The sequence below is a fragment of the Lepisma saccharinum genome, chromosome 30 (genome assembly GCF_977018435.1).
Source record: "Lepisma saccharinum chromosome 30, izLepSacc3.1, whole genome shotgun sequence".
NCBI classification, from domain to species: domain Eukaryota; kingdom Metazoa; phylum Arthropoda; class Insecta; order Zygentoma; family Lepismatidae; genus Lepisma; species Lepisma saccharinum.
This window is the reverse complement of record NC_139258.1, coordinates 9,365,892-9,385,062: the sequence shown is the minus strand read 5'-3', so window position 1 is coordinate 9,385,062 and position 19,171 is coordinate 9,365,892. Positions and strand designations below refer to the sequence as shown.

Genomic DNA, 19,171 nt, shown 5'->3' with positions numbered 1-19,171 from the left:
TTTATTATAATCCTATTGCTAGTGTTCTTAATTATACTTAGTCCATTCTAATAACAACAAATTATCAGGTGTGCCGGTTAATAATTCTTAATTTCGTCACTGGATGGCGCTCGAAGCAAGGGTTGGTGCACAGTCTCAACTGTTACGTCAGTGTGTTGCCAGGACAGTACCTGTCAAAATGCCGTGGATGTGCAACCAAGTGCGAGTGATCATGATATTGGGTTTGTGTGGGAAACATGTTGACTTTCAAACCAAATAAGGAGCATGTGCGGCACGGCACGTCCTGCTTTTCTTGTTCAATCAATAGAAAAATGTGAGTGAAAGCCATCGTATCCTTGTGGAAACGTACAGTGACAATGTCCTAACACAAGACGTGTGTGTGCGTTGGTTTCGACGATTCAAAAGTGGTAATTTCGACTTGAAAGATAAAGATCGCCTAGGCCAGCCAAAAAAATTCCAAGATGCCGAATTGCAAGCACTGTTGGACGAGGATGATACGCAAACGCAACAATAACTGGCAGAGAAGTTAAATGTTGTTCGCCAAACCATATCTGATCATCTTCCTGCCATGGGAAAGATCCAGATTGGGCGGAAAAGTGATTTTGCAGCACGACAATGCCTCATCACACACAGTGAAAGGTGTCAGAAACACCATTTCTGCACTTGGCTGGGAATTTTTGCCCCACCCGCCATACGCACCAGACTTAGCCCCTTCGGACTACCACTTGTTTTCACTCACTTTCCCAGCAACACTTCCAACAATTACGAAGATGTCGAACAATGGCTTGCTGACTGGATCACCTCAAAATGTGAATGATTTTTCTGGTAGGGTATCCACAATTTGACGGACAGACGGGCAAAAATGTATAGCTAGCGATGGTGCATGCTTTGAATAAAGCATTTGTTACCTTCTTCCCCAGATACACTTGTTTTCTTTCGGATCAATTAAGGATTATTAACCGGCACACCTGGTAATATATTGATGTTTGGTTTCAGAAGAGAAGTATTTATAACCCAGTCAGTCAAACAAGATTCATCCAAAGCACAAGGTCACTCACTTTAGCGTGAAATAGTGTTGCCATGTGTACCGTTTCTCCAGAGAAAAATGGAAAAAATGCACTTTGAGTTTAATACTTCTTGCCAGGGACGTCCATGTCAATGACAAATTGCATGTATACAAAGTGTGCCAAAATAGTGTTTACATTCTTTGTACGTTAACAAAGAGAACACTAATAACAGCAAGTATGAACTTTTTGCATGTCACATACCTTAAAGTTATAGATGTTCATTGGCAGCAATACTTTGCAATGCTACGGAACATATCAACAAACTGCAGATATGGTTTCCACAGGAAGTGTCCATTGCATGTTGCATGTCATCCAGTGACCATGGCTTTGTGGGGTACACATCGTTCTTCACTTTCCCAGAGGTAGGAATCTAACAATGTTAAATGGGGAGATCCGGGTGGTTATTTGACACTTCTTTCATGCTCACATCTGCCACTTTGGGTACACAAATGCCTACCACCTGGTGGGCTGTGATGGAACTAAAAACAACAGAATGCCTACACACACTGTAGATATTGCAGCTTCAAATACAAAAAGTCCAGTCAGGTTACCTTTAATACTTTCTCCGTTATTAACATTCAATGAGTGTAAACACTATTTCAGGACACACCGTATATATTTCGTATGTCTTATTTTTAAACATTTTTTTGTTATAATTGGTGTACCATAAAGGGTGTACCTCATAGGCATATATTTGGGGCTATCTGCGAAGCCCAGACTCAGTGAATAAAATACACAAAAAAATATCTATCAGAAAATGTGCATAGAGTAGTTAGAGGAGTTGGAAACATTGCCCGCTTTCTTTGAATTCCAGAGATTGCTGGCCCAGCGCCGGCGGGCAACCCCACGTGGGTGATGTGCAACTTGACAGGGCTACCACAAAGATCACCCGATCAATGTTGCAAACCAATTTTTCCCAGCATGTAATTTTCCCAGGATCGGGGAATTGTGGAGCCAAACTGTTACAGGGAGAGAGAACAGGGTTGCATATGGCAGGGGAAAAACCCTCTGACCTCATTAGTCTGGGTCAATGTTGCAAACCAATTTTTCCCAGGAACGGGGAATTTTGAAGCCAAATTATCACAGGCAAGGGTAAAGTATGTCATATGGCAGGGACAAGAACACCATTGAAAGCTTGCAGAGGAGTTGAAAAAGAGGTCGTTGACCTTCAAACAACTAGAGATACAGTGGGCAGTAGAAAATTGTTGGTTGAGCGGGAATGACTTACGAGTGCATTTAAAAATTACCGAAATGACAAGGACCAGTTCTAGTCTAGATCGTGTCGAGTGGTCTTGGTGCGTGGAATTTATTTAAAGGCAGCGTGTGAATACAGTAGTGAGTGGATTGTATTTTTGTGAATGATATGTGCTGTATTGTGTAATGAACTGAAATGAGGGACATAATTAACAAGCTGTCTATTCGGCTTACGAATGACGATAAGCTCCAAATCATTGTGGATTTTTCTTGTATGTCCACTTTATGAACAGATAAGCTAATGGGGATCAGACCTACAGTTAAAGTTGTATCGAACCCGGGACCCCTTAGTTTCAAGGCAACGATGTTACCACTGCTCCAACAAGGAGTACCCGAACTTAAAATCGTGAAAATATGTAGGTTGAAATTTTATTTTTATTCTCGTATATAGGCCTACATAATATTTCACAATATGGGCCTCTTATTTATGCAAATAAGAATGAAATTCTTGCAATCCTTTTCTTACTGACAGTGTACATTTCCATGTTTTAATTATGAGGTATATATTTTTAATCACAGAGTCACGTCACTTTCACCCATCACCCCAAATGAGTTAAAAAAACAAAAACACCCCCACCAGCAAATTTTTGTCCATTGAAAAATTTGATATGGTGCAATAGCCCAGGTTCTTAACCCAGTATACACCACTGGTGTACCTATATTTAGGGAATTTTAAGAATTACTTAGGAGGTTAGTAACTATTGTTACAGAGCTAGGACTTTCAATTGTCCCCTGATCGTAGTATCACTCAGATACTCTTGGACAGTTTCCACATGTGTTGAATGCTGCCATTTGTTTCCAGTTGGTTATCCTCAGAGCCCAAGTGGAAGCGAGACGGATGTGTCCACTTCGACCGAGAACCTTAGCACCGAGGAGAGGTTCGTCATCCACCACACGGCCAGACAAGAGCCCCAGGGACAAGAAACCCTGAAGTCTGATCCTGGTGGGGAATGCAATTCCTACAACACGCTCATCATCCACGGAAGCAGTGATGACCAAAGGGCATCCAGGTATTCTTGTTTTTTCTAAGAATGTACTACTTCTGACACATCTGGTAACACTAAATGTGCATTTTTTTTATTTTCCTAAGCAATAATGCAAGAACATAATGTCAGTAGAGAAATTTCTGACAAGAAACTAAGAAAATAAAATGACCGGAAAAAAAAAATCAACAATTCGAAGACTATGAACGCTGATTTTACATTAATTTGTATTATATATTTTATATTTTCTTACATTTATAATGGATTTTTTTTTACAAAAATCCAAATTATGAAATTCAAACCATTTTTTAATTATCATCAACAGTTTCTTTATGTTTAAAGTAAATTTGAATTTTTTTAAAAGCTACTTTATGAAAAGGCAATATGTATTGCCCTAATGTTAACATCAGTAGCAGAGTGATTAGCACAGGTTACGCGATGATGCCTGGTTTCCCGTGCTCGAATCCCAGTCTGGGTATATTTGTATTTTGTGAGTGTGTCTTCCTCAATTTTTTCATATTAGTACACATCATCATCATCTTCACGATTAGCTAAGAGGGCATAAAAACTATGTAAATTAACCAGATCAATGAATTTTCCCAATGGCTTTAGTCCGGAAAGTCAGGGAATAATATGTTTGCGAAATTCTAGATTTATTTCTCTTGTAGCCTACAGTTATTTCAAGCATAAAAACACAGTTTTTCGTTGTTACGTTTCAGGAGAACACACGTTCCCTTCAGCAGACATTTATTTTTAGTTTGATTAAAGATACAGTTATAGAATTACTGAAGAGCTTGGTAACTATTTTTACAGAGCTGTGACTTTAAACTGTCCCTTGATCGTAGAATCACCCACTCACTCTTGGACAGTTTCCACATGTGTTGAGTGCTGCCATTTGTTCCCAGTTGGATATCCTCGGAGCCCAAGTGGAAACGAACCATTGTTATAACTGTATCTTTAATCAAACTAAGAATAAATATCTGATGAAGGGAGCATGTGTTCTGAAACGTGACAACAAAAAACTGTGTTTTTATGCTTGTAAGTACCGTAGACTACAAGATAAATTATTCTACAATGCAAGCAATGCAGACATACAAGAAAAATTGAAATTCTAGACACCTGTACATATTTATGTTATGTTTGCACACATCATATTTCTCTTTTGCAGACTGTCTGGCGTGGTAGTGCACGATGTTTCAGACAGCGTTGCCGGGTACTCCGGATCAGGGCTGTTTTCTTCTGGTCAGAGCGGGGATATCAAGATGTCTTCCACGTGGTCGTCTCCGTCTCAGAGGGTGGTGAAGGAGTCCGGGATGTTGAGAGCATCATCCGAGGTCCCATCGCTGGGGAAATTCGATCCCAACGTTTTGGAGATCACGGATATTCCGGATGATTACTTGAACCAATCCCAGGTGCTGAAGCATTTGGCCAAAGAAGTGAAAAGTGTACCTACAGGCAACGAGCATGGTCCCGAGGATTCTAGTCCAAACAAATTCTATCGGAAGGACCTGCAGATGCCCGTCGGCAAGGAGAACTCTGCTGGTCAAAGGCTGGCTTTCCAAGACCCCGGCTTACCTGCACCTCCGGCATATCTGAAGTTTGTCATTCGTGAATCTTATGTTCCTCCTCTTGACAAGCACAATTTGTCTCGGTCCCAGCCGGATCTTTCTAGACTAAGTGCGAGGGAAGGAGAGACCACGTTCAAGAAGAGTGTCTTGTGTCAGAGGTACTTATATTTTCTCATCATCAAGATTGTGGAAATTTTTTTAAAGAAAAAATCCGTGATTTAAATCATTTTAAAAATAAATTATAGAATAATGTACATAAGGAGCTAGTCGATATGGTGGCTGATCTTAGCATGACATTTTTCCAGGCTTGTCCCTGCATAAAGTGGCTCTGGCGCTCACTCAGCCTCAAAGCAATGGGTACCTGGGGACAACCCAACCGGGTTATGGTGGCTGGAGTGTGGTGCTGATCACATTACCTCCAAGAATGGCCGAGATCGAGAATGTGTGGGGCTCTAGTCCCACATTTCATAAATATGTCTTCATGGCACGGTGCTATTTGCACTGGGGACTTTGCCTTACCTTTACCTTATAATGAACATAAGTAATTTGTAGATATCGGAATCACTTTGGTGAGAGTCCATTAATCTTGTATCATTCAGTTGTGTTTATTAGGCTCTTACAGGGGATGGACAAAAATATGAAAACACCATGACATCGGAACGGGTGATATCGAGGCAATTTTTCCACTTGAAATTGGACGAGGTGCGACATTGTTTTGATTATCGCAGTGAGATATGGGTCGACAGTTGCAGTGTAGATAGATAGTGTGCAGTGCAGTTGATACTGAATCATGTCCGAGCTGACTGTTTCAAAGAGGGCAAATTGTTGGTGCCCGCCTTGCAGGCGCCTCTGTTACCGAAGTAGCCATATTATTTGGTGTATCGAGAGGGACTCTATCCAAGTTCATGATGACATAATAGTGTGTCCGGAAAGACATCATCAGATAAACACCTGCGTGGACGACAATGTACGCAGACTGACAGAGACAGAACACTGAGAAAAATTGTGACCGTGTTTTGCATGAAGAATGGTGCAAGATCCCATTATCCACCATCCAGGACTTGTATTTGTCCATTCCTCGGAGACTGCAGGCCATTTTGGAAGCTAAAGACAGTCCTGAACCTTATTAGCTACAGCATGCCAGCTTTTCTTCGCAGATGTTTCCATATATTTGTCCATCCTCTGTAGATACTCTAACATTTTCAAAAGCATGAAGCATGTCAAGAAGGGTTTATTTGCATAGGAATATTTACTGTGGTTCAGCTGAAATTAATTCAATCTATTCTTAGGTTAGCATATTTGGTGGTCTTTGTGAGTGTCCGTTAATCAATAGCATCACTCATCCTCATTGTTGCAGTTAGTCGAAAGTAGCAGGAAAGGGACTTTAAATAACAAAAATCAAACTATGAATAAGTTAGTGAGAGTAGATTATCTTCCTCTACGTACCCACCATGATAATTTCTTTAGTTACGTTGAAGTTGGTTTTTGAGAACTGAATATTTTCCTTTGGCAGACCTCGAACAAAGGGCCGTGAGGATGTAGAGAAGCTGCGAGAGGCCTGGCCCTCTTCCGAAACAGTGCAGATGCTGATTCAAGAGAACAATGTTCTCAAACTCGAACTGGAAGCTTATTACAAGAAAATAACCAAAGCTCAAAAGGTAAGGAATTTATGTGACTACTTAAAACATTGTATGCTTCTTTTATTTGTACTGAAGGGACAGCACTGAGGAAATCAGTGCTATCAAAGAAAACATTTCAAAATGCCATGAGCAGATTTGTAGGTGTAGGCACACATAAACCTTTTTAATCACTTTGTACGTAAATTAACATTTGTTCTGTCAGTCTGTATGTTTTCCAGGAGATTCAAGTGCCGTGCACTTGAACGCTTTTCAAATTCCCACCATTTTTAAAATATCATTGATAGGGTGGAGGTGATACATCAGTATCAGAAATTATTGGTCCAAGTTTAACCACCAATACTTGTTATGACACTTGTAATACTGTAAATTATGTAAAATATGCAATTTTATTTAATTTTTCACAAACATTGCATAATCAAATTACTGTTTGACCAGCGATCGGAGAGCTCCAGTTGGCAAAGTGCCAAGAGAAAGGGGAAAGCAGCTGGGAGAATGTCTTTCACGGTTGCACGTTGAACAGTGTTACCAATCTGCGAGGATTCTGATCCACCAGAACGTAGCGAACGAAAACTGAGGGACATGTGCAGAAGTAGAGGATTGTGACAAGAACTTGTTTTTTTTATCACAACCAAGCCTTTTGTCCTTCTGCCAATTTAAAATAGAAAGATAGTAGGGTAAAGAATTGCTTCACTTATAGGGGCATCGTTAGGATGGGGGTCAGGGGGTCACGTCCTCCCCAAGATATTGGCAAGAAATAAAACAGAAAGAACAAAATTTCATTTCAACAAAATAAACTCAAGGCGCAAGTGAAATGTTCATGCACATTGTGCACCATCTGTTTGAATGTGCTGCGTAGTGGTTTAACACCAGAATATTTTGACGGTCCTACCTCTACAGAACTCTGCACAAACACACTACACACACACGAACAAACTTCATGTCTTTCCGTATTTTGTTGCAAACATGCCACCCCATGGCCAGAGCACTTCCAATATCTTATGTGTCAATATTCTCCTGTTGGCAACATTGGTCTCTTCCCCCATGTGACACTCGCGCTTCAGAGAAGAGGCTCTGTGACTCCCGCAATTTACGAATGGCCTTGTCTACTTCAGTCATGCGCAGAAACCTCGAGAGATCGCTGGTTGAACAGTACAGCTATTTTTCATTTCCATTACCTTTTATGTAATTCTTTTAATCTAAATTAAACACTAGTTACATATTATAATTGCAATGGAGTTAGGATTTTAATGCAAAACTGGAAATTGATGCTTAATTTTGGAGTGAAGTAATCATTAGAGGCACATATTTTTGGTAAATAAAAAAGCAAAATTTCGGTACATAAACTGAGTCAATTTCAGGTTCAAAAGCGGTAAATAAAATAAACTTTCGGTGTTATAGCGGTGAAAAATTGGATGAAAAGTGGTATATAAGAAGTCATTTTGGTTTTAAAATTGTGAATATAATCCTAAATTTGATTTAAAAACTATACTTATTCCACAGAATTAACATTTCACTTCTAATAGCACATTTATGTAGTTATCAGAGTATTAAGTTTATTTCTGTGTAAAGGAGTCAATTTTTGCTTCTCCAATATTAACAGCAGAATTAATCAATTTTCCGGGAATTGCATAACTCTCAGGATAATTCAGACCTCAGAAGGTGTCGCGTCGGTGAAGAAACCCTGAATTTCGTGTTTGAGTTAATTTCGCTTTTTGCAGTTCATTTCGCATTATTTCGTGACAATTAACACTACAATGTGCTTCTAAAAATTTCGTTTTTTTTGTCAAAAACGAAATATGCATGCCCCTAGTAATCATCCATTAATTAAATCAATATTTTGAATGACTTTTAATGATTGCATTGTTGAAGCATATGAGTTGGTCAGTATTAGAATTGGTAATAGTATCATCACTGGGATTGGTGAATGTCATAATCAATGAATTGGAATTGGAAAGAAATATCGACATCAGTATCAAATGGTATTGGCTCATCCCTAGTCACACTTTGTTGATTATCACCATCAACTGACCTGGTCTGTTTCCTTTCAGCTGGACGATGAGATTTCCCAAGTGCACCGAGCACACGAGGAACTCGTGAAGGCCTCCGAGCGGAGGGAGAAGCTGGAGCAGGCGGCTCGGCTGAGGCTGCAGAACGAGGCCAGGAGGCTTCAGGAGAAGAACCGAGCGCTTCACGAGCAGGTGGACCTCCTCTCGTCCCAACTCCTCAGCCGTCCTGTGCAGGAGTTGCCGGAAGGAGAGAGTTTGCGGAAGGAACTGAACAAGAGGGAGATTCTCATAGCTCAGCTCATCTCTCAGAGTGAGTGCTCTCGTTGGTTATATTTAATGTGCTCCTACTTCGGAGCCCTGTGGAGCCCTTTTGAAGAATCGGATTGCGGTGAAATTTGGTATAGAGAGCATGGGGAAGTGAATGCTGACGAAAAGAATATAGTTGATTTTCACCAGCAGGTGGAAATGTGGTGCTGAAATCTGGTACACTAGATAAGTACACTAGACTCTCGCTAATCCGGCCCTCAATAGTCCGCCCTCTCAGTAGTGCGGCCCACATCCGGCCTGTAGTCACTCAAGCAGAAATGACGCGTACAACAATGAATTATCGTGTTCAACAATGTTGTTAGTTAAAAATGTTAAACAATGCTATACATACGTACAGTATTTGAAATTGTGACTTTTTTACAGTAAAGTTCAGTACATACTATGGCTTCTAAAAGGAAACATGTAAACTATGTGTTTAAACTACATAGTAGTACGTAATTTTCGACCCTCTCAATAATCCGGCACTTCCGCGAATCCGGCACCCATATGTGCAAGGAATGGCCGGATGTACTTATGTACATTTTAAAAGTTCATGTAAAATCTCTTGGTTGAGTTGTGCAGTGGATGGTTTGGAATATTCAGGGTCTGTAGTTCGAACCCATGTTGAGCGCCATATATCAATATCATCATGATATTGATATGAAAGCCGTTTGGCATGAAAAATTTAGCTCTCTTATTACTTGTATAAAAGGAAATTACATTCATTTTTCTTTATGACAATTAGAAATTAAACTTTGTTATCTTCCTACATGTGGTTTATCTTCTTAATTTCAAATAAAATTCTAAATTCTGTAAAAAAGATCAAGATATTAACTCATTTCCACCACAGTAAAACATTCAGAAACAATAAAGAAAAATGAATGTAATTTCCTTTTATACAAGTAATAAGAGAGCTAAATTTTTCATGCCAAACGGCTTTCATATCAATATCATGATGATATTGATATAAGCGAGAGTCTAGTGTAACATCATACATCCAGGGACTCGGGTACACAGTGACCAGCATCTTGCTGTTAAATTCATAATTTATGATGTGTGCAACTTACTCACTTTTATATAGATTAATTCGTATTTTCAAAAAATTAATCAAAAATACAAAACTTATGTACTTATGTATAGCGAGTATCTATTATTTCAAACGACATTTCGGGAACAACTGTTCCCTTCTTCAGGTTCTTTTGACTTTACATAATAGAGAGGGGAAATTGGAGGGGAAGGGTACCGAGGAGAGAAACGGCACACATGCAACCTCCTGCATACGGCGAGGAATAAACCAACAGTCAGCATGGGGAAGTGAACAAGCAGACATCTTTTTAACGTTTTAATTGTATATAGGTTTTTAGATCAAGAAGTTTGTGCAGCTATGGTTTTAAACAAACGAGGGAACATGGGGTATTAAAGGTTTTAGAGAAATTTTCCAAATTCTGCCTTCATCTAAACTGTACAGTTTCCTTTTTTCCTGACGTTGAGATATTTGACGTGGCTATGACATATTCCTGGTAGCTGAGAAAAAGAACCTGAAGAAGGGAACAGTCGTTTGAAATAATAGATACTCACCACACGTAAGTACAAAAGTTTTGTATTGCTGTTGAATCATTCATTACTAGGGGCATGCATATTTCGTTTTTAACGAAAAAACGAAATTTGAAAAAACACATTGTGGTGTTAATTTTTCATGTTTTTGAAAGGTGTGAGATGCATTTTGTGACCATATTTTGTCACGAAATAATGCGAAATGAACTGCAAAAAGCGAAATTAACTCTTAAACACGAAATTCACCGACGTGACACCTTCTGAGGTCTGAATTATCCTGAGAGTTATGCAATTCCCGGAAAAGTTATTAATTCTGCTGTTAATATTGGAGAAGCAAAAATGGACTCCTTTACACAGAAATAAACTTAATGCTCTGATAACTACATAAATGTGCTATTAGAAGTGAAATGTTAATTCTGCGGAATAAGTGCAGTTTTTAAATCAAATTTAGGATTATATTCACAATTTTAAAACCAATATGTCTTTGTATATACCACTTTTGATCCATTTTTTCACCACTATAACACCGATATTTTATTTTATTTACCGCTTTTGAACCCGAAATTGACTCCGTTTTTATACAGAAATTTTGCTTTTTTATTTACCAAAAATATGTGCCTCTATTCATTATGCTGTCTTACGCTTGCAAAGGATCATTCATGTTATTTCAGTGCCACATTTCCACCTTGTGGTGAACATTTGAACTATTTTTTTTTCATCCTCATTCGCTTTCCAATGGTATCCATAGCCTTTATGGGGTGTAGGTGGTAACCTTCTCTGAAGACACCAAAATCATTAAAGTAATGTACCAACGAGGCAAAATTCACACAATGTGCTATTTGACCCCTTAGGGATGTGTCCTCTGACATGACACAAATACAATCAATACTAAACAATTTGTTCTTGTTTCTTATTGATTGTGGTATTTTCGCAATTATTATAGTTACTATATAAGTGCCCCTACCGATATAAACCAAAGAGCACTAATGCAAAATTAATAAGTATTTTTTTAGTTTTATGATAAATAGTAGGGATGGGACCGATTAATCGGTACTCTATCGGTATTGGCCGATATAAGCATATCTGTTTATCAGTAAAATTACCGATTATTTTACCGATCCGATATATCGATAAATATCTGATAATTTATTGCAAAATTCTGCCATTTTGTTGTAATTTTTTGGATAACCTCCATGCCCTAATTTCTAATAAAATAAATGTCTAAATATGGAATTTCTTTTTCACTGCAGTCACCTTAGAACACACATTTATTAAGGAGGTCAATGAACCTTTCAGGTTCTTCAAGGACCATTTCTAATTTTATATTGGATCGGTAGAATATCGGTTATCGATATCGGTAAATTTTATATTGTTACTTTATCGGTATCGGCCCATCCCTAATAAATAAGTGACAGTAAAATATTGTCATTTTTATAATTATTATGTATAACCAAGGAAGCAGTGATTTAATAAGAATGTTTTTTTGAATGTTACTGATAAGCAAATGTGTGGGCCTCTAAGCCTCGTCTACCTGCCACTCAGGTAAATTAGTTTCTTGAACGGCATGGGTAAGCTAGGGTTAAAATTACCTGAAGAACCTGAAAAGGGCAGGGAATTTTATTTTCCAAAATAAGAGAGAACCCTGTTATGATCAAATGATCATTATATGACATAGTTTTTAAGTTAATATTGCCCGCACCATGGCCGTGCTTTCTAAGATGTTATAACCAACCAAAGGTTGGGTATACATCCCCAATACATACAGGCAGCACTCCACTCCAACCAAAGTACAAGGCCAATTCAATTCAGGTAAAATTAATAGGAATATACATTCCCAGATATGTTAAGATTAACAGAAATTAGGCCTAATTAGTAAAAGTATGATAAAACATCAAAATATTAAGTAAATAATAAGCCCCAGACCAAAATTCATTGGTTATCAAAAAGACATCCTTTTTTTGGACAAACAGAATTCAGAGAGCACATGTTGTTTTTCATGCAAATTTTTTATTAAAACAGATATTTTCAGGATAACATTTGTGCAAGCACAAATTAACTTGCTTTCCCTGAAAATAACTCCAAGTCACAATTATATGTGCAAACAAACCACAAAAACATCAAAAAATCGATGTTTTTGGACAAAAGACAATCGGTCTCACAGCACCAGAGCCATCTGGTGAGAGTCAGTGGAACTAGCCCTGACTGGACTGCCATCTATTGGACTTCTCAAGGTACTAGATAAAGGCAAGTAACCCAAGATGCTGTGAACCAATCAGATGGCCTCATGGGCGTGGCTACCAGACAATGAGACTGTGATAGCTTCTAACATGTGAGGAAGCCATCTTGATTTCACTCTGTGTTGATAGTTAGGATAGTTAACATCGCTCCAAGTTTTGGGCCAGTGTAGGCCAGTGGAGAGAGGACAAAGGAGAAGCCCTTGTGTTCTAACATGTGGAATATCCACTAAGTGCTGGGAAACAGCCCTGTAGTGTATAATATGGACGAATTACAGCACTTGAAGTACCTTAAAGTGCATGAAACCAATATTCATGAAAATTCGGAAATTTCAAATACCACATGGTGAGGACAATGAGTTTTCAGGAAACCATGATGCTTTGTATCCAAAGACATCCACGATTATTCGGTCCATCCTTTGTGATATAGCTCCCTGAAACAGTCCATGTGCAAGCCAATACCCATATGTCTTAAGATACCGCTATATTTTTAGTGAAAACCCACCAGAAATTCCCCCATTTATAGTTGGAGTGAAAAGTGTTTGTTTTAAGGCCCATGTGTGATGAGGTGAATGCAGGATATGTAAGTACCATGCTTTTTGTTACCTATTTGTTGGTTCTAAGTGTAAAAACGAACCTATAAGTTTGTGCAGTGCTTGTGTATAGTTAAATATGTTAACATCAGAATATTAAATGTGTCTTTCCAACATCTTGATTTATCAATTCATATTTGGGCGGGTAAGTCCGGGAAGCGTACTTCTCGCTCCGGAATAAATAGGCTGAAAGTCCCTATGATAAACCAGCAATCACTCCTCGGAATGGATGCTGGTCTATTGGGGACATCCTCCATGTTAATGGTCACTGGAGGACAGCGTAGAGCTGCACGGGGATAGGTGCGTCCAGGTTGCATAGCCAGGTAGTTTTGTGGGTTCAATGAAGCCCAAGGTGGGTGAGTAGGTTAGGTTCATCCTTCCTACCACTCGGCAACGTAACCTGGAGGCACGTATCCCTGGACCAGCCGCGTAGACAAAGCCATCCGACTCCCAAATCTATCGTCGGTCTTCCCACTTCTTTTGTCTCTTGCGCGGATCGCAAGATTATGAGACTCAGTACCGGCACTCCCCAAATATGAATACCAGATCAAGGTCGTTGGAACGGCCAGCAGGTCGTGGGTTCCCACCCAGTGGTAGTGCAAGTACCAGTAGTAACCCCCAACTTGACCTCATTGTAGCAATGCTCCAGGAGCAGGCGAAAATATCTGAAAACGTTAGTCAGAAACTTGAGGCACAAGGTCAGAAACTTGATGCGAAACTTGATGCGCAAAGTCAGAAACTTGAGGCACAAGGTCAGAAACTTGATGCGCAAGGTCAGAAACTTGAAGCACAGGGTCAGAAAATTGATGCTCAGGGTAGGGAATTTGCCAAGGCATCGGCCGAAGTAAATAGGAAACTTGAAGCCGTAAGGACGGAATACCAGGCCAGACTGGACTCCATCCACAATGCCACCACAAAGACCTCAGAATTGTTAACTAAGCAAGTAGCGACCAACACCAATAGAATAAGTCAGATAGAGATCCAGTGTAATGACTTAGAGTTAAGATTAGGTAGGGATTTTACACATGTGTCAGACCAAATTTCGGAACTGAGGGAACTCGTTAGCGAAGTGCAAGGCGGTGACAATCAGACCACCACAGCTCAGATTCTAGGGAGGTTAGATGCCCTAGAAAACATATGCAGAGAGCTCACTTGCAGTGACCACATGGTCACGATCGAGAACAGGGTTCTCGAGCAAGTGAGAAAGGAAATGCCGAACTGCCAGGCGGAAGGCCGCAGATCGAATGAATGCATTTCCGAGGGCCAAGTCACTGAGCAGCGCACCTCCTCACAACAAAGGGTTGGTGAGGAGCAGCTGTCAGCAGAACAAAGGTCTGACGATGCGAGCCTGATGAGGATTCTTGCTTGCCTGGAAGGGATGGAGAGACGAATCACTCAGTCCGCCCTTCCACTGACGTCAGTTACCATGCCCGTCTCATCCGCAAGAAATGTGTCTGTTCACCATGCCTTGCACAAAGCCAAACGAAGACCTAAGGGTTACGAAAGCTCTGACCAGAGTAGTGGCTATGTGTCTCCCCCTAACAAGTACCACCCACTTGGTAACTCCCCGGAGTCCAACTCCGAAAGCTCGGACGCCGAAGTCCGCAGCCAGAGGAAGAGGAAGAACCGGAGGAGGAACAAGAGCAAACCTAGGGTTAGGTTTGCTGATCTCAAACAGCTCCCAACCTTTAACGGGCAGGGGAACAGGCTGGCCTCTGATTTTGTGCAGGAGTTTGAGAGAGATCTCACTCTCCTGGAGGTAGATTTGGCGGAAGCCCTCCAAATAATCTCGTTCTGTCTACGGGACGAGGCAGGGCAGTGGTACGAGAGGAACGAACGAAAGTTCAAGTCCTACAAGTCCTACTCAGATTTCAAAAGGCAGTTCCTCTCATATTTCCAAGGGGATGGGTGGAGAGCTTCTTCCCTTGCGAAGGCTCTCAACGACAGGTACAACCCATCCCAGCACAGATCAGTGCACAAATATTTCTGGCGACAAGTCAAAATGATTAGGCTTGCGTTGCCAGAAATCGCCGACAACCAGGTTTTCACCCACGTTGTGCAACAGCTGCCGCGCAGCTTGAAGGACCAGCTAATCCTAGCTCCCTTCGTCTCTCTTCAGGAGGTGGCCAACTCCATACTTCGGTATGAGAGTGTGCAAGTGCCACAATATCCTGAGAGGGAAGTTGCAAGGCCAGCACGACCCAATTACGGGAAAACCACGACTCGCATTAACCGGACCTATGTGAGTCGTGGTCAGGGTGAAGCGAGCGGTTCGTCCAAAAAGGAGGACGCTCACATGTGCAAATCTGCGAGGGGCTCCCGGCCTAAGGAGTACCCAAACAGAACCAAGGTAGACCGGAGAAAGGGTAGAACGTCCCAGCGTAAGAGTTCCGCCAGCTCACACGGGTCTTCCGAGCATCTCGCTGAGGTGCATCCAAATGTGCACAACCAGGGAAACTAGGTAGGCAACGTCCTGACGTGGGGAAGGGCGATGCCAAACCTAAACCTGTCCCACAATGTTCAGATTCATGCAAGCACACTCCACTGATAAATCAATATCAGGCAGTGGGTGATTCAATGTTGTCACGTCTTGCGCAAAGAAAATTCGGGTATCCTGTCCAAAGAGACAGTGATGGTAATTACCACATCAGACTTTGCATATCTGGACAAACCTCAGCGCAGTTGCTCAGTGCTTTGAGAAGGGAAAAGTGTGTTCATAAAAATGTGTTATTAATGGTATCCACAAATGATATGCTCCGAGGGAAGGACACCAACCAGGTGTTCCGGAACCTCCAGGATATCATTTACACCCTAAAGAGGAAAGGTGCTCAGAAGGTCATTGTTCTGACTCCTCCACCAGTTCCCAGGTTAGCCAATGAGAACCGACACAGGTTCTGGGCCATGTATGACTCATTGATTGCAAAAATATTATCCCTTGATGATAATAGCAATGTAAGGGTTCTGGATTCCTCATCGAAATTTGTGCATAAGGGCCAAGAAATGAACATGTCGTTGTTCGAAGAAACCATGGGTTACGGTCAAAACATGAGACCCGACCTGGTTCACTTCAGCCCACGAGGTATGGATACCATACTCAACGCACTCGATGAGGTAAAATGGTTCACCAAACCAGGTCACACACCCAAGGGTAGACAAATGGAATCTCAACAGAGCGAGATGAATGCCATTCTGCCCTATGAGCAACCCTCGGGAAACTAGCCTGTGCTATTCTCGCTGGGGGTGATGGTGGCCAGGGTGTAACAATTCCTACTCGGTTAGTAAGCATGGAATTTAATAGTGAGGAAACTCATTGATATATGTTTTGTACATTTTTCACTTCCCCAAAGAATCATAGTAGACAATGGTCCCCAGTTAGGGCCAAACAATTCACTCAGGAACCCCGTTATGGAACACTTTCATATTCCTACAGGTGAACAAACCGAATGGGATCAACAATTGTTCATGGCTGTATCACGGACGGCCGAAAGGCGAAACAAAGCCAACAATAAGGTAAATAAGTCACAGCAAAACCGAACTGTGATCAAAGTGTACGACTTAGTATTTCTTAAATCCCATCTCCAAAGCAAAGCTCTAGAGGGACAGACCCACAAATTGTTCCACACCTTCTTCGGTCCATTAGTTTGTAGTGATCAGGTGACAGATAACATATTTAATCTTGTTCATTGTGTTAGCGGTAAGAGCCTACCCAACCAACATGTCAATAACATGAAGTTGTGGAGGTGTAGCTATAAGGTGTATAGTCATTACATTGAGAAGCTCAGACTACTACATCCGGTGTTAGCATCGAGAGTACCTCAAAGAAGTTAATTCAAGCCAAGGGGCCTCTGAATTCAACGAGGACTCAACCTCAATCCCGACGGGGTGCAGCCGTTTCCCTACGACTTGCTTTGTCTGTTGGTAAGACGAGTAACTGCGCACAAATGGCTCCACCCTCGTACCCTTGTGATACTTCCCCATGGAAACTGTAGATGTCTGCTCGTCAGCTCTACGTTTCTTCCTAAACCCGATATCAGTAGGACCTAGGAGAGAAGTACGCGACGGTACGGCTCCTGCGCTATAGTATTAGTCGCATAAGAGGTATTGGTATCCCTCTAGCGCATCCAGGGTAAGACGCACGGATAGGAGTGTACAACAGGTACAAGATGAGGAGAAAAAGCTACACATTTTTTGAACACTAGTATTAATATATGTTAAAGGTCAGAGGTTTTGTGGATGAGGTTCTGTCTGGTCTGTGACATTCACCCATTTGTACAGAGGGTAGAAAAATTTATGTCAAGATCGTGTAAGGGATTATTTTATCATTGTATGCAAAAGTCAATTTCATTGTCGTATATAAAAGATTATTTCATTGTTGTGTACAAAAGTATTATTTCACTGTTGTATACCAAAGTATTATTTCAGTATTATATGCCAAGGCAATTTCATTGTGGTATAAAGGGTAATTTCATTATTGTATACCAGGGCCATTTCTTTGTTGGACACAAAAGTGAGTCCAACCATCATATAGAGATTTATTTCCTTATGAGTGCAAATCTATGCTAGATCACTCACTACCAATCAAGCGAAATATTGTTTAGCAATTATTGGGTATTTGCACTACCGATGGGTTGGGTTCGACCAAACCAGGGTTAGCGGTAATAGAGAGATGCAAGCACCCCCAAACATATAGGGTTGTTTATGAGGAACAACCCATAACCAACAAGGGTAAGGTCAAAGCCTGCGTGTGAAGTGGGGCCAGTGAGTACATCACTCCAACTCCCCCTCAGTGTCACCACAAAACCCCGGAGCAAACATACAAAAGTGCATGGTGTCATAGGCAGAAGCAGACCCCCAAGCATATTATGCCAGGAACCAGAGACAATCTTTTCAGCGTTCCAGCAATATGGGGAAGCAGGGAGTGTGTCAGGGGTTCGTAATCGAACATTGACATCCAGAAACGAACCACCATGACAATCCGATAGACTTCACACAAGGAGTGCATTCCACAGATTGTTCACAATCCCAATGGGTAGCCAGGTCGAAGCATTGTTCCGCCAAGCGAGCAACAAAAACATTTGCTGGCAACGGATGCTGCGCAAAGCCAGGCGACAGCATGCTCCACCTAAGGAGATACTGAAGAACAATTGTGAGGTGACCAAACGTGGACCACATACCAAGGTGTATGATGAACAGTTCTTCAAGGTACTGCACCCTCAAGTGAATGAGGGGCAGAGACATTAGATACATGTCTAAAAACTATTATGCAGCTCAGGTCGAGTACAAAAACTGTATTCAGTGCGACAAAAAGCAGACATTATAACATGAACATCTATTGAAAACTTTTAAGTGTGTGTTATATTAACCATGTATATACCGTCTAGGAAGTCGTTCGATATATCGGACAGAACAATATCTCAAACATATATCCATGTGACGGACAAGAATAAGTGCAAATTTATTTTTTTTCATGTATATGTTCTTTTCGGACCAGCGTGGTCATAACGATTCAGTGTGTATATAAATGTTTTGTGTATGTATTTGGGTATAGTGTAGTAAAGGGTAAAGAAAAATGATCCGCTTCACGTATCCTTTTTCTTTTCCCGAGGGCCCGGGATATGTATAACCAACCAAAGGTTGGGTATACATCCCCAATACATACAGGCAGCACTCCACTCCAACCAAAGTACAAGGCCAATTCAATTCAGGTAAAATTAATAGGAATATACATTCCCAGATATGTTAAGATTAACAGAAATTAGGCCTAATTAGTAAAAGTATGATAAAACATCAAAATATTAAGTAAATAATAAGCCCCAGACCAAAATTCATTGGTTATCAAAAAGACATCCTTTTTTTGGACAAACAGAATTCAGAGAGCACATGTTGTTTTTCATGCAAATTTTTTATTAAAACAGATATTTTCAGGATAACATTTGTGCAAGCACAAATTAACTTGCTTTCCCTGA

The 19,171-nt window shown here is 40.7% G+C and overlaps 1 protein-coding gene across 2 annotated transcripts in view; it reads left to right on the top strand.

The window, feature by feature from the left end:
• Positions 1-19,171, top strand: part of LOC145981965 (uncharacterized) — a 61,422-nt gene that overhangs the window by 5,664 nt on the left and 36,587 nt on the right. For both annotated transcript variants that reach the window (XM_083115472.1, XM_083115473.1), the window contains exons 3-6: positions 3,124-3,331; positions 4,473-5,030; positions 6,386-6,530; positions 8,561-8,828. In XM_083115472.1, coding sequence (XP_082971598.1) covers positions 3,124-3,331; positions 4,473-5,030; positions 6,386-6,530; positions 8,561-8,828 — 1,179 coding nt within the window. The remainder of the gene's footprint in view (positions 1-3,123; positions 3,332-4,472; positions 5,031-6,385; positions 6,531-8,560; positions 8,829-19,171) is intronic.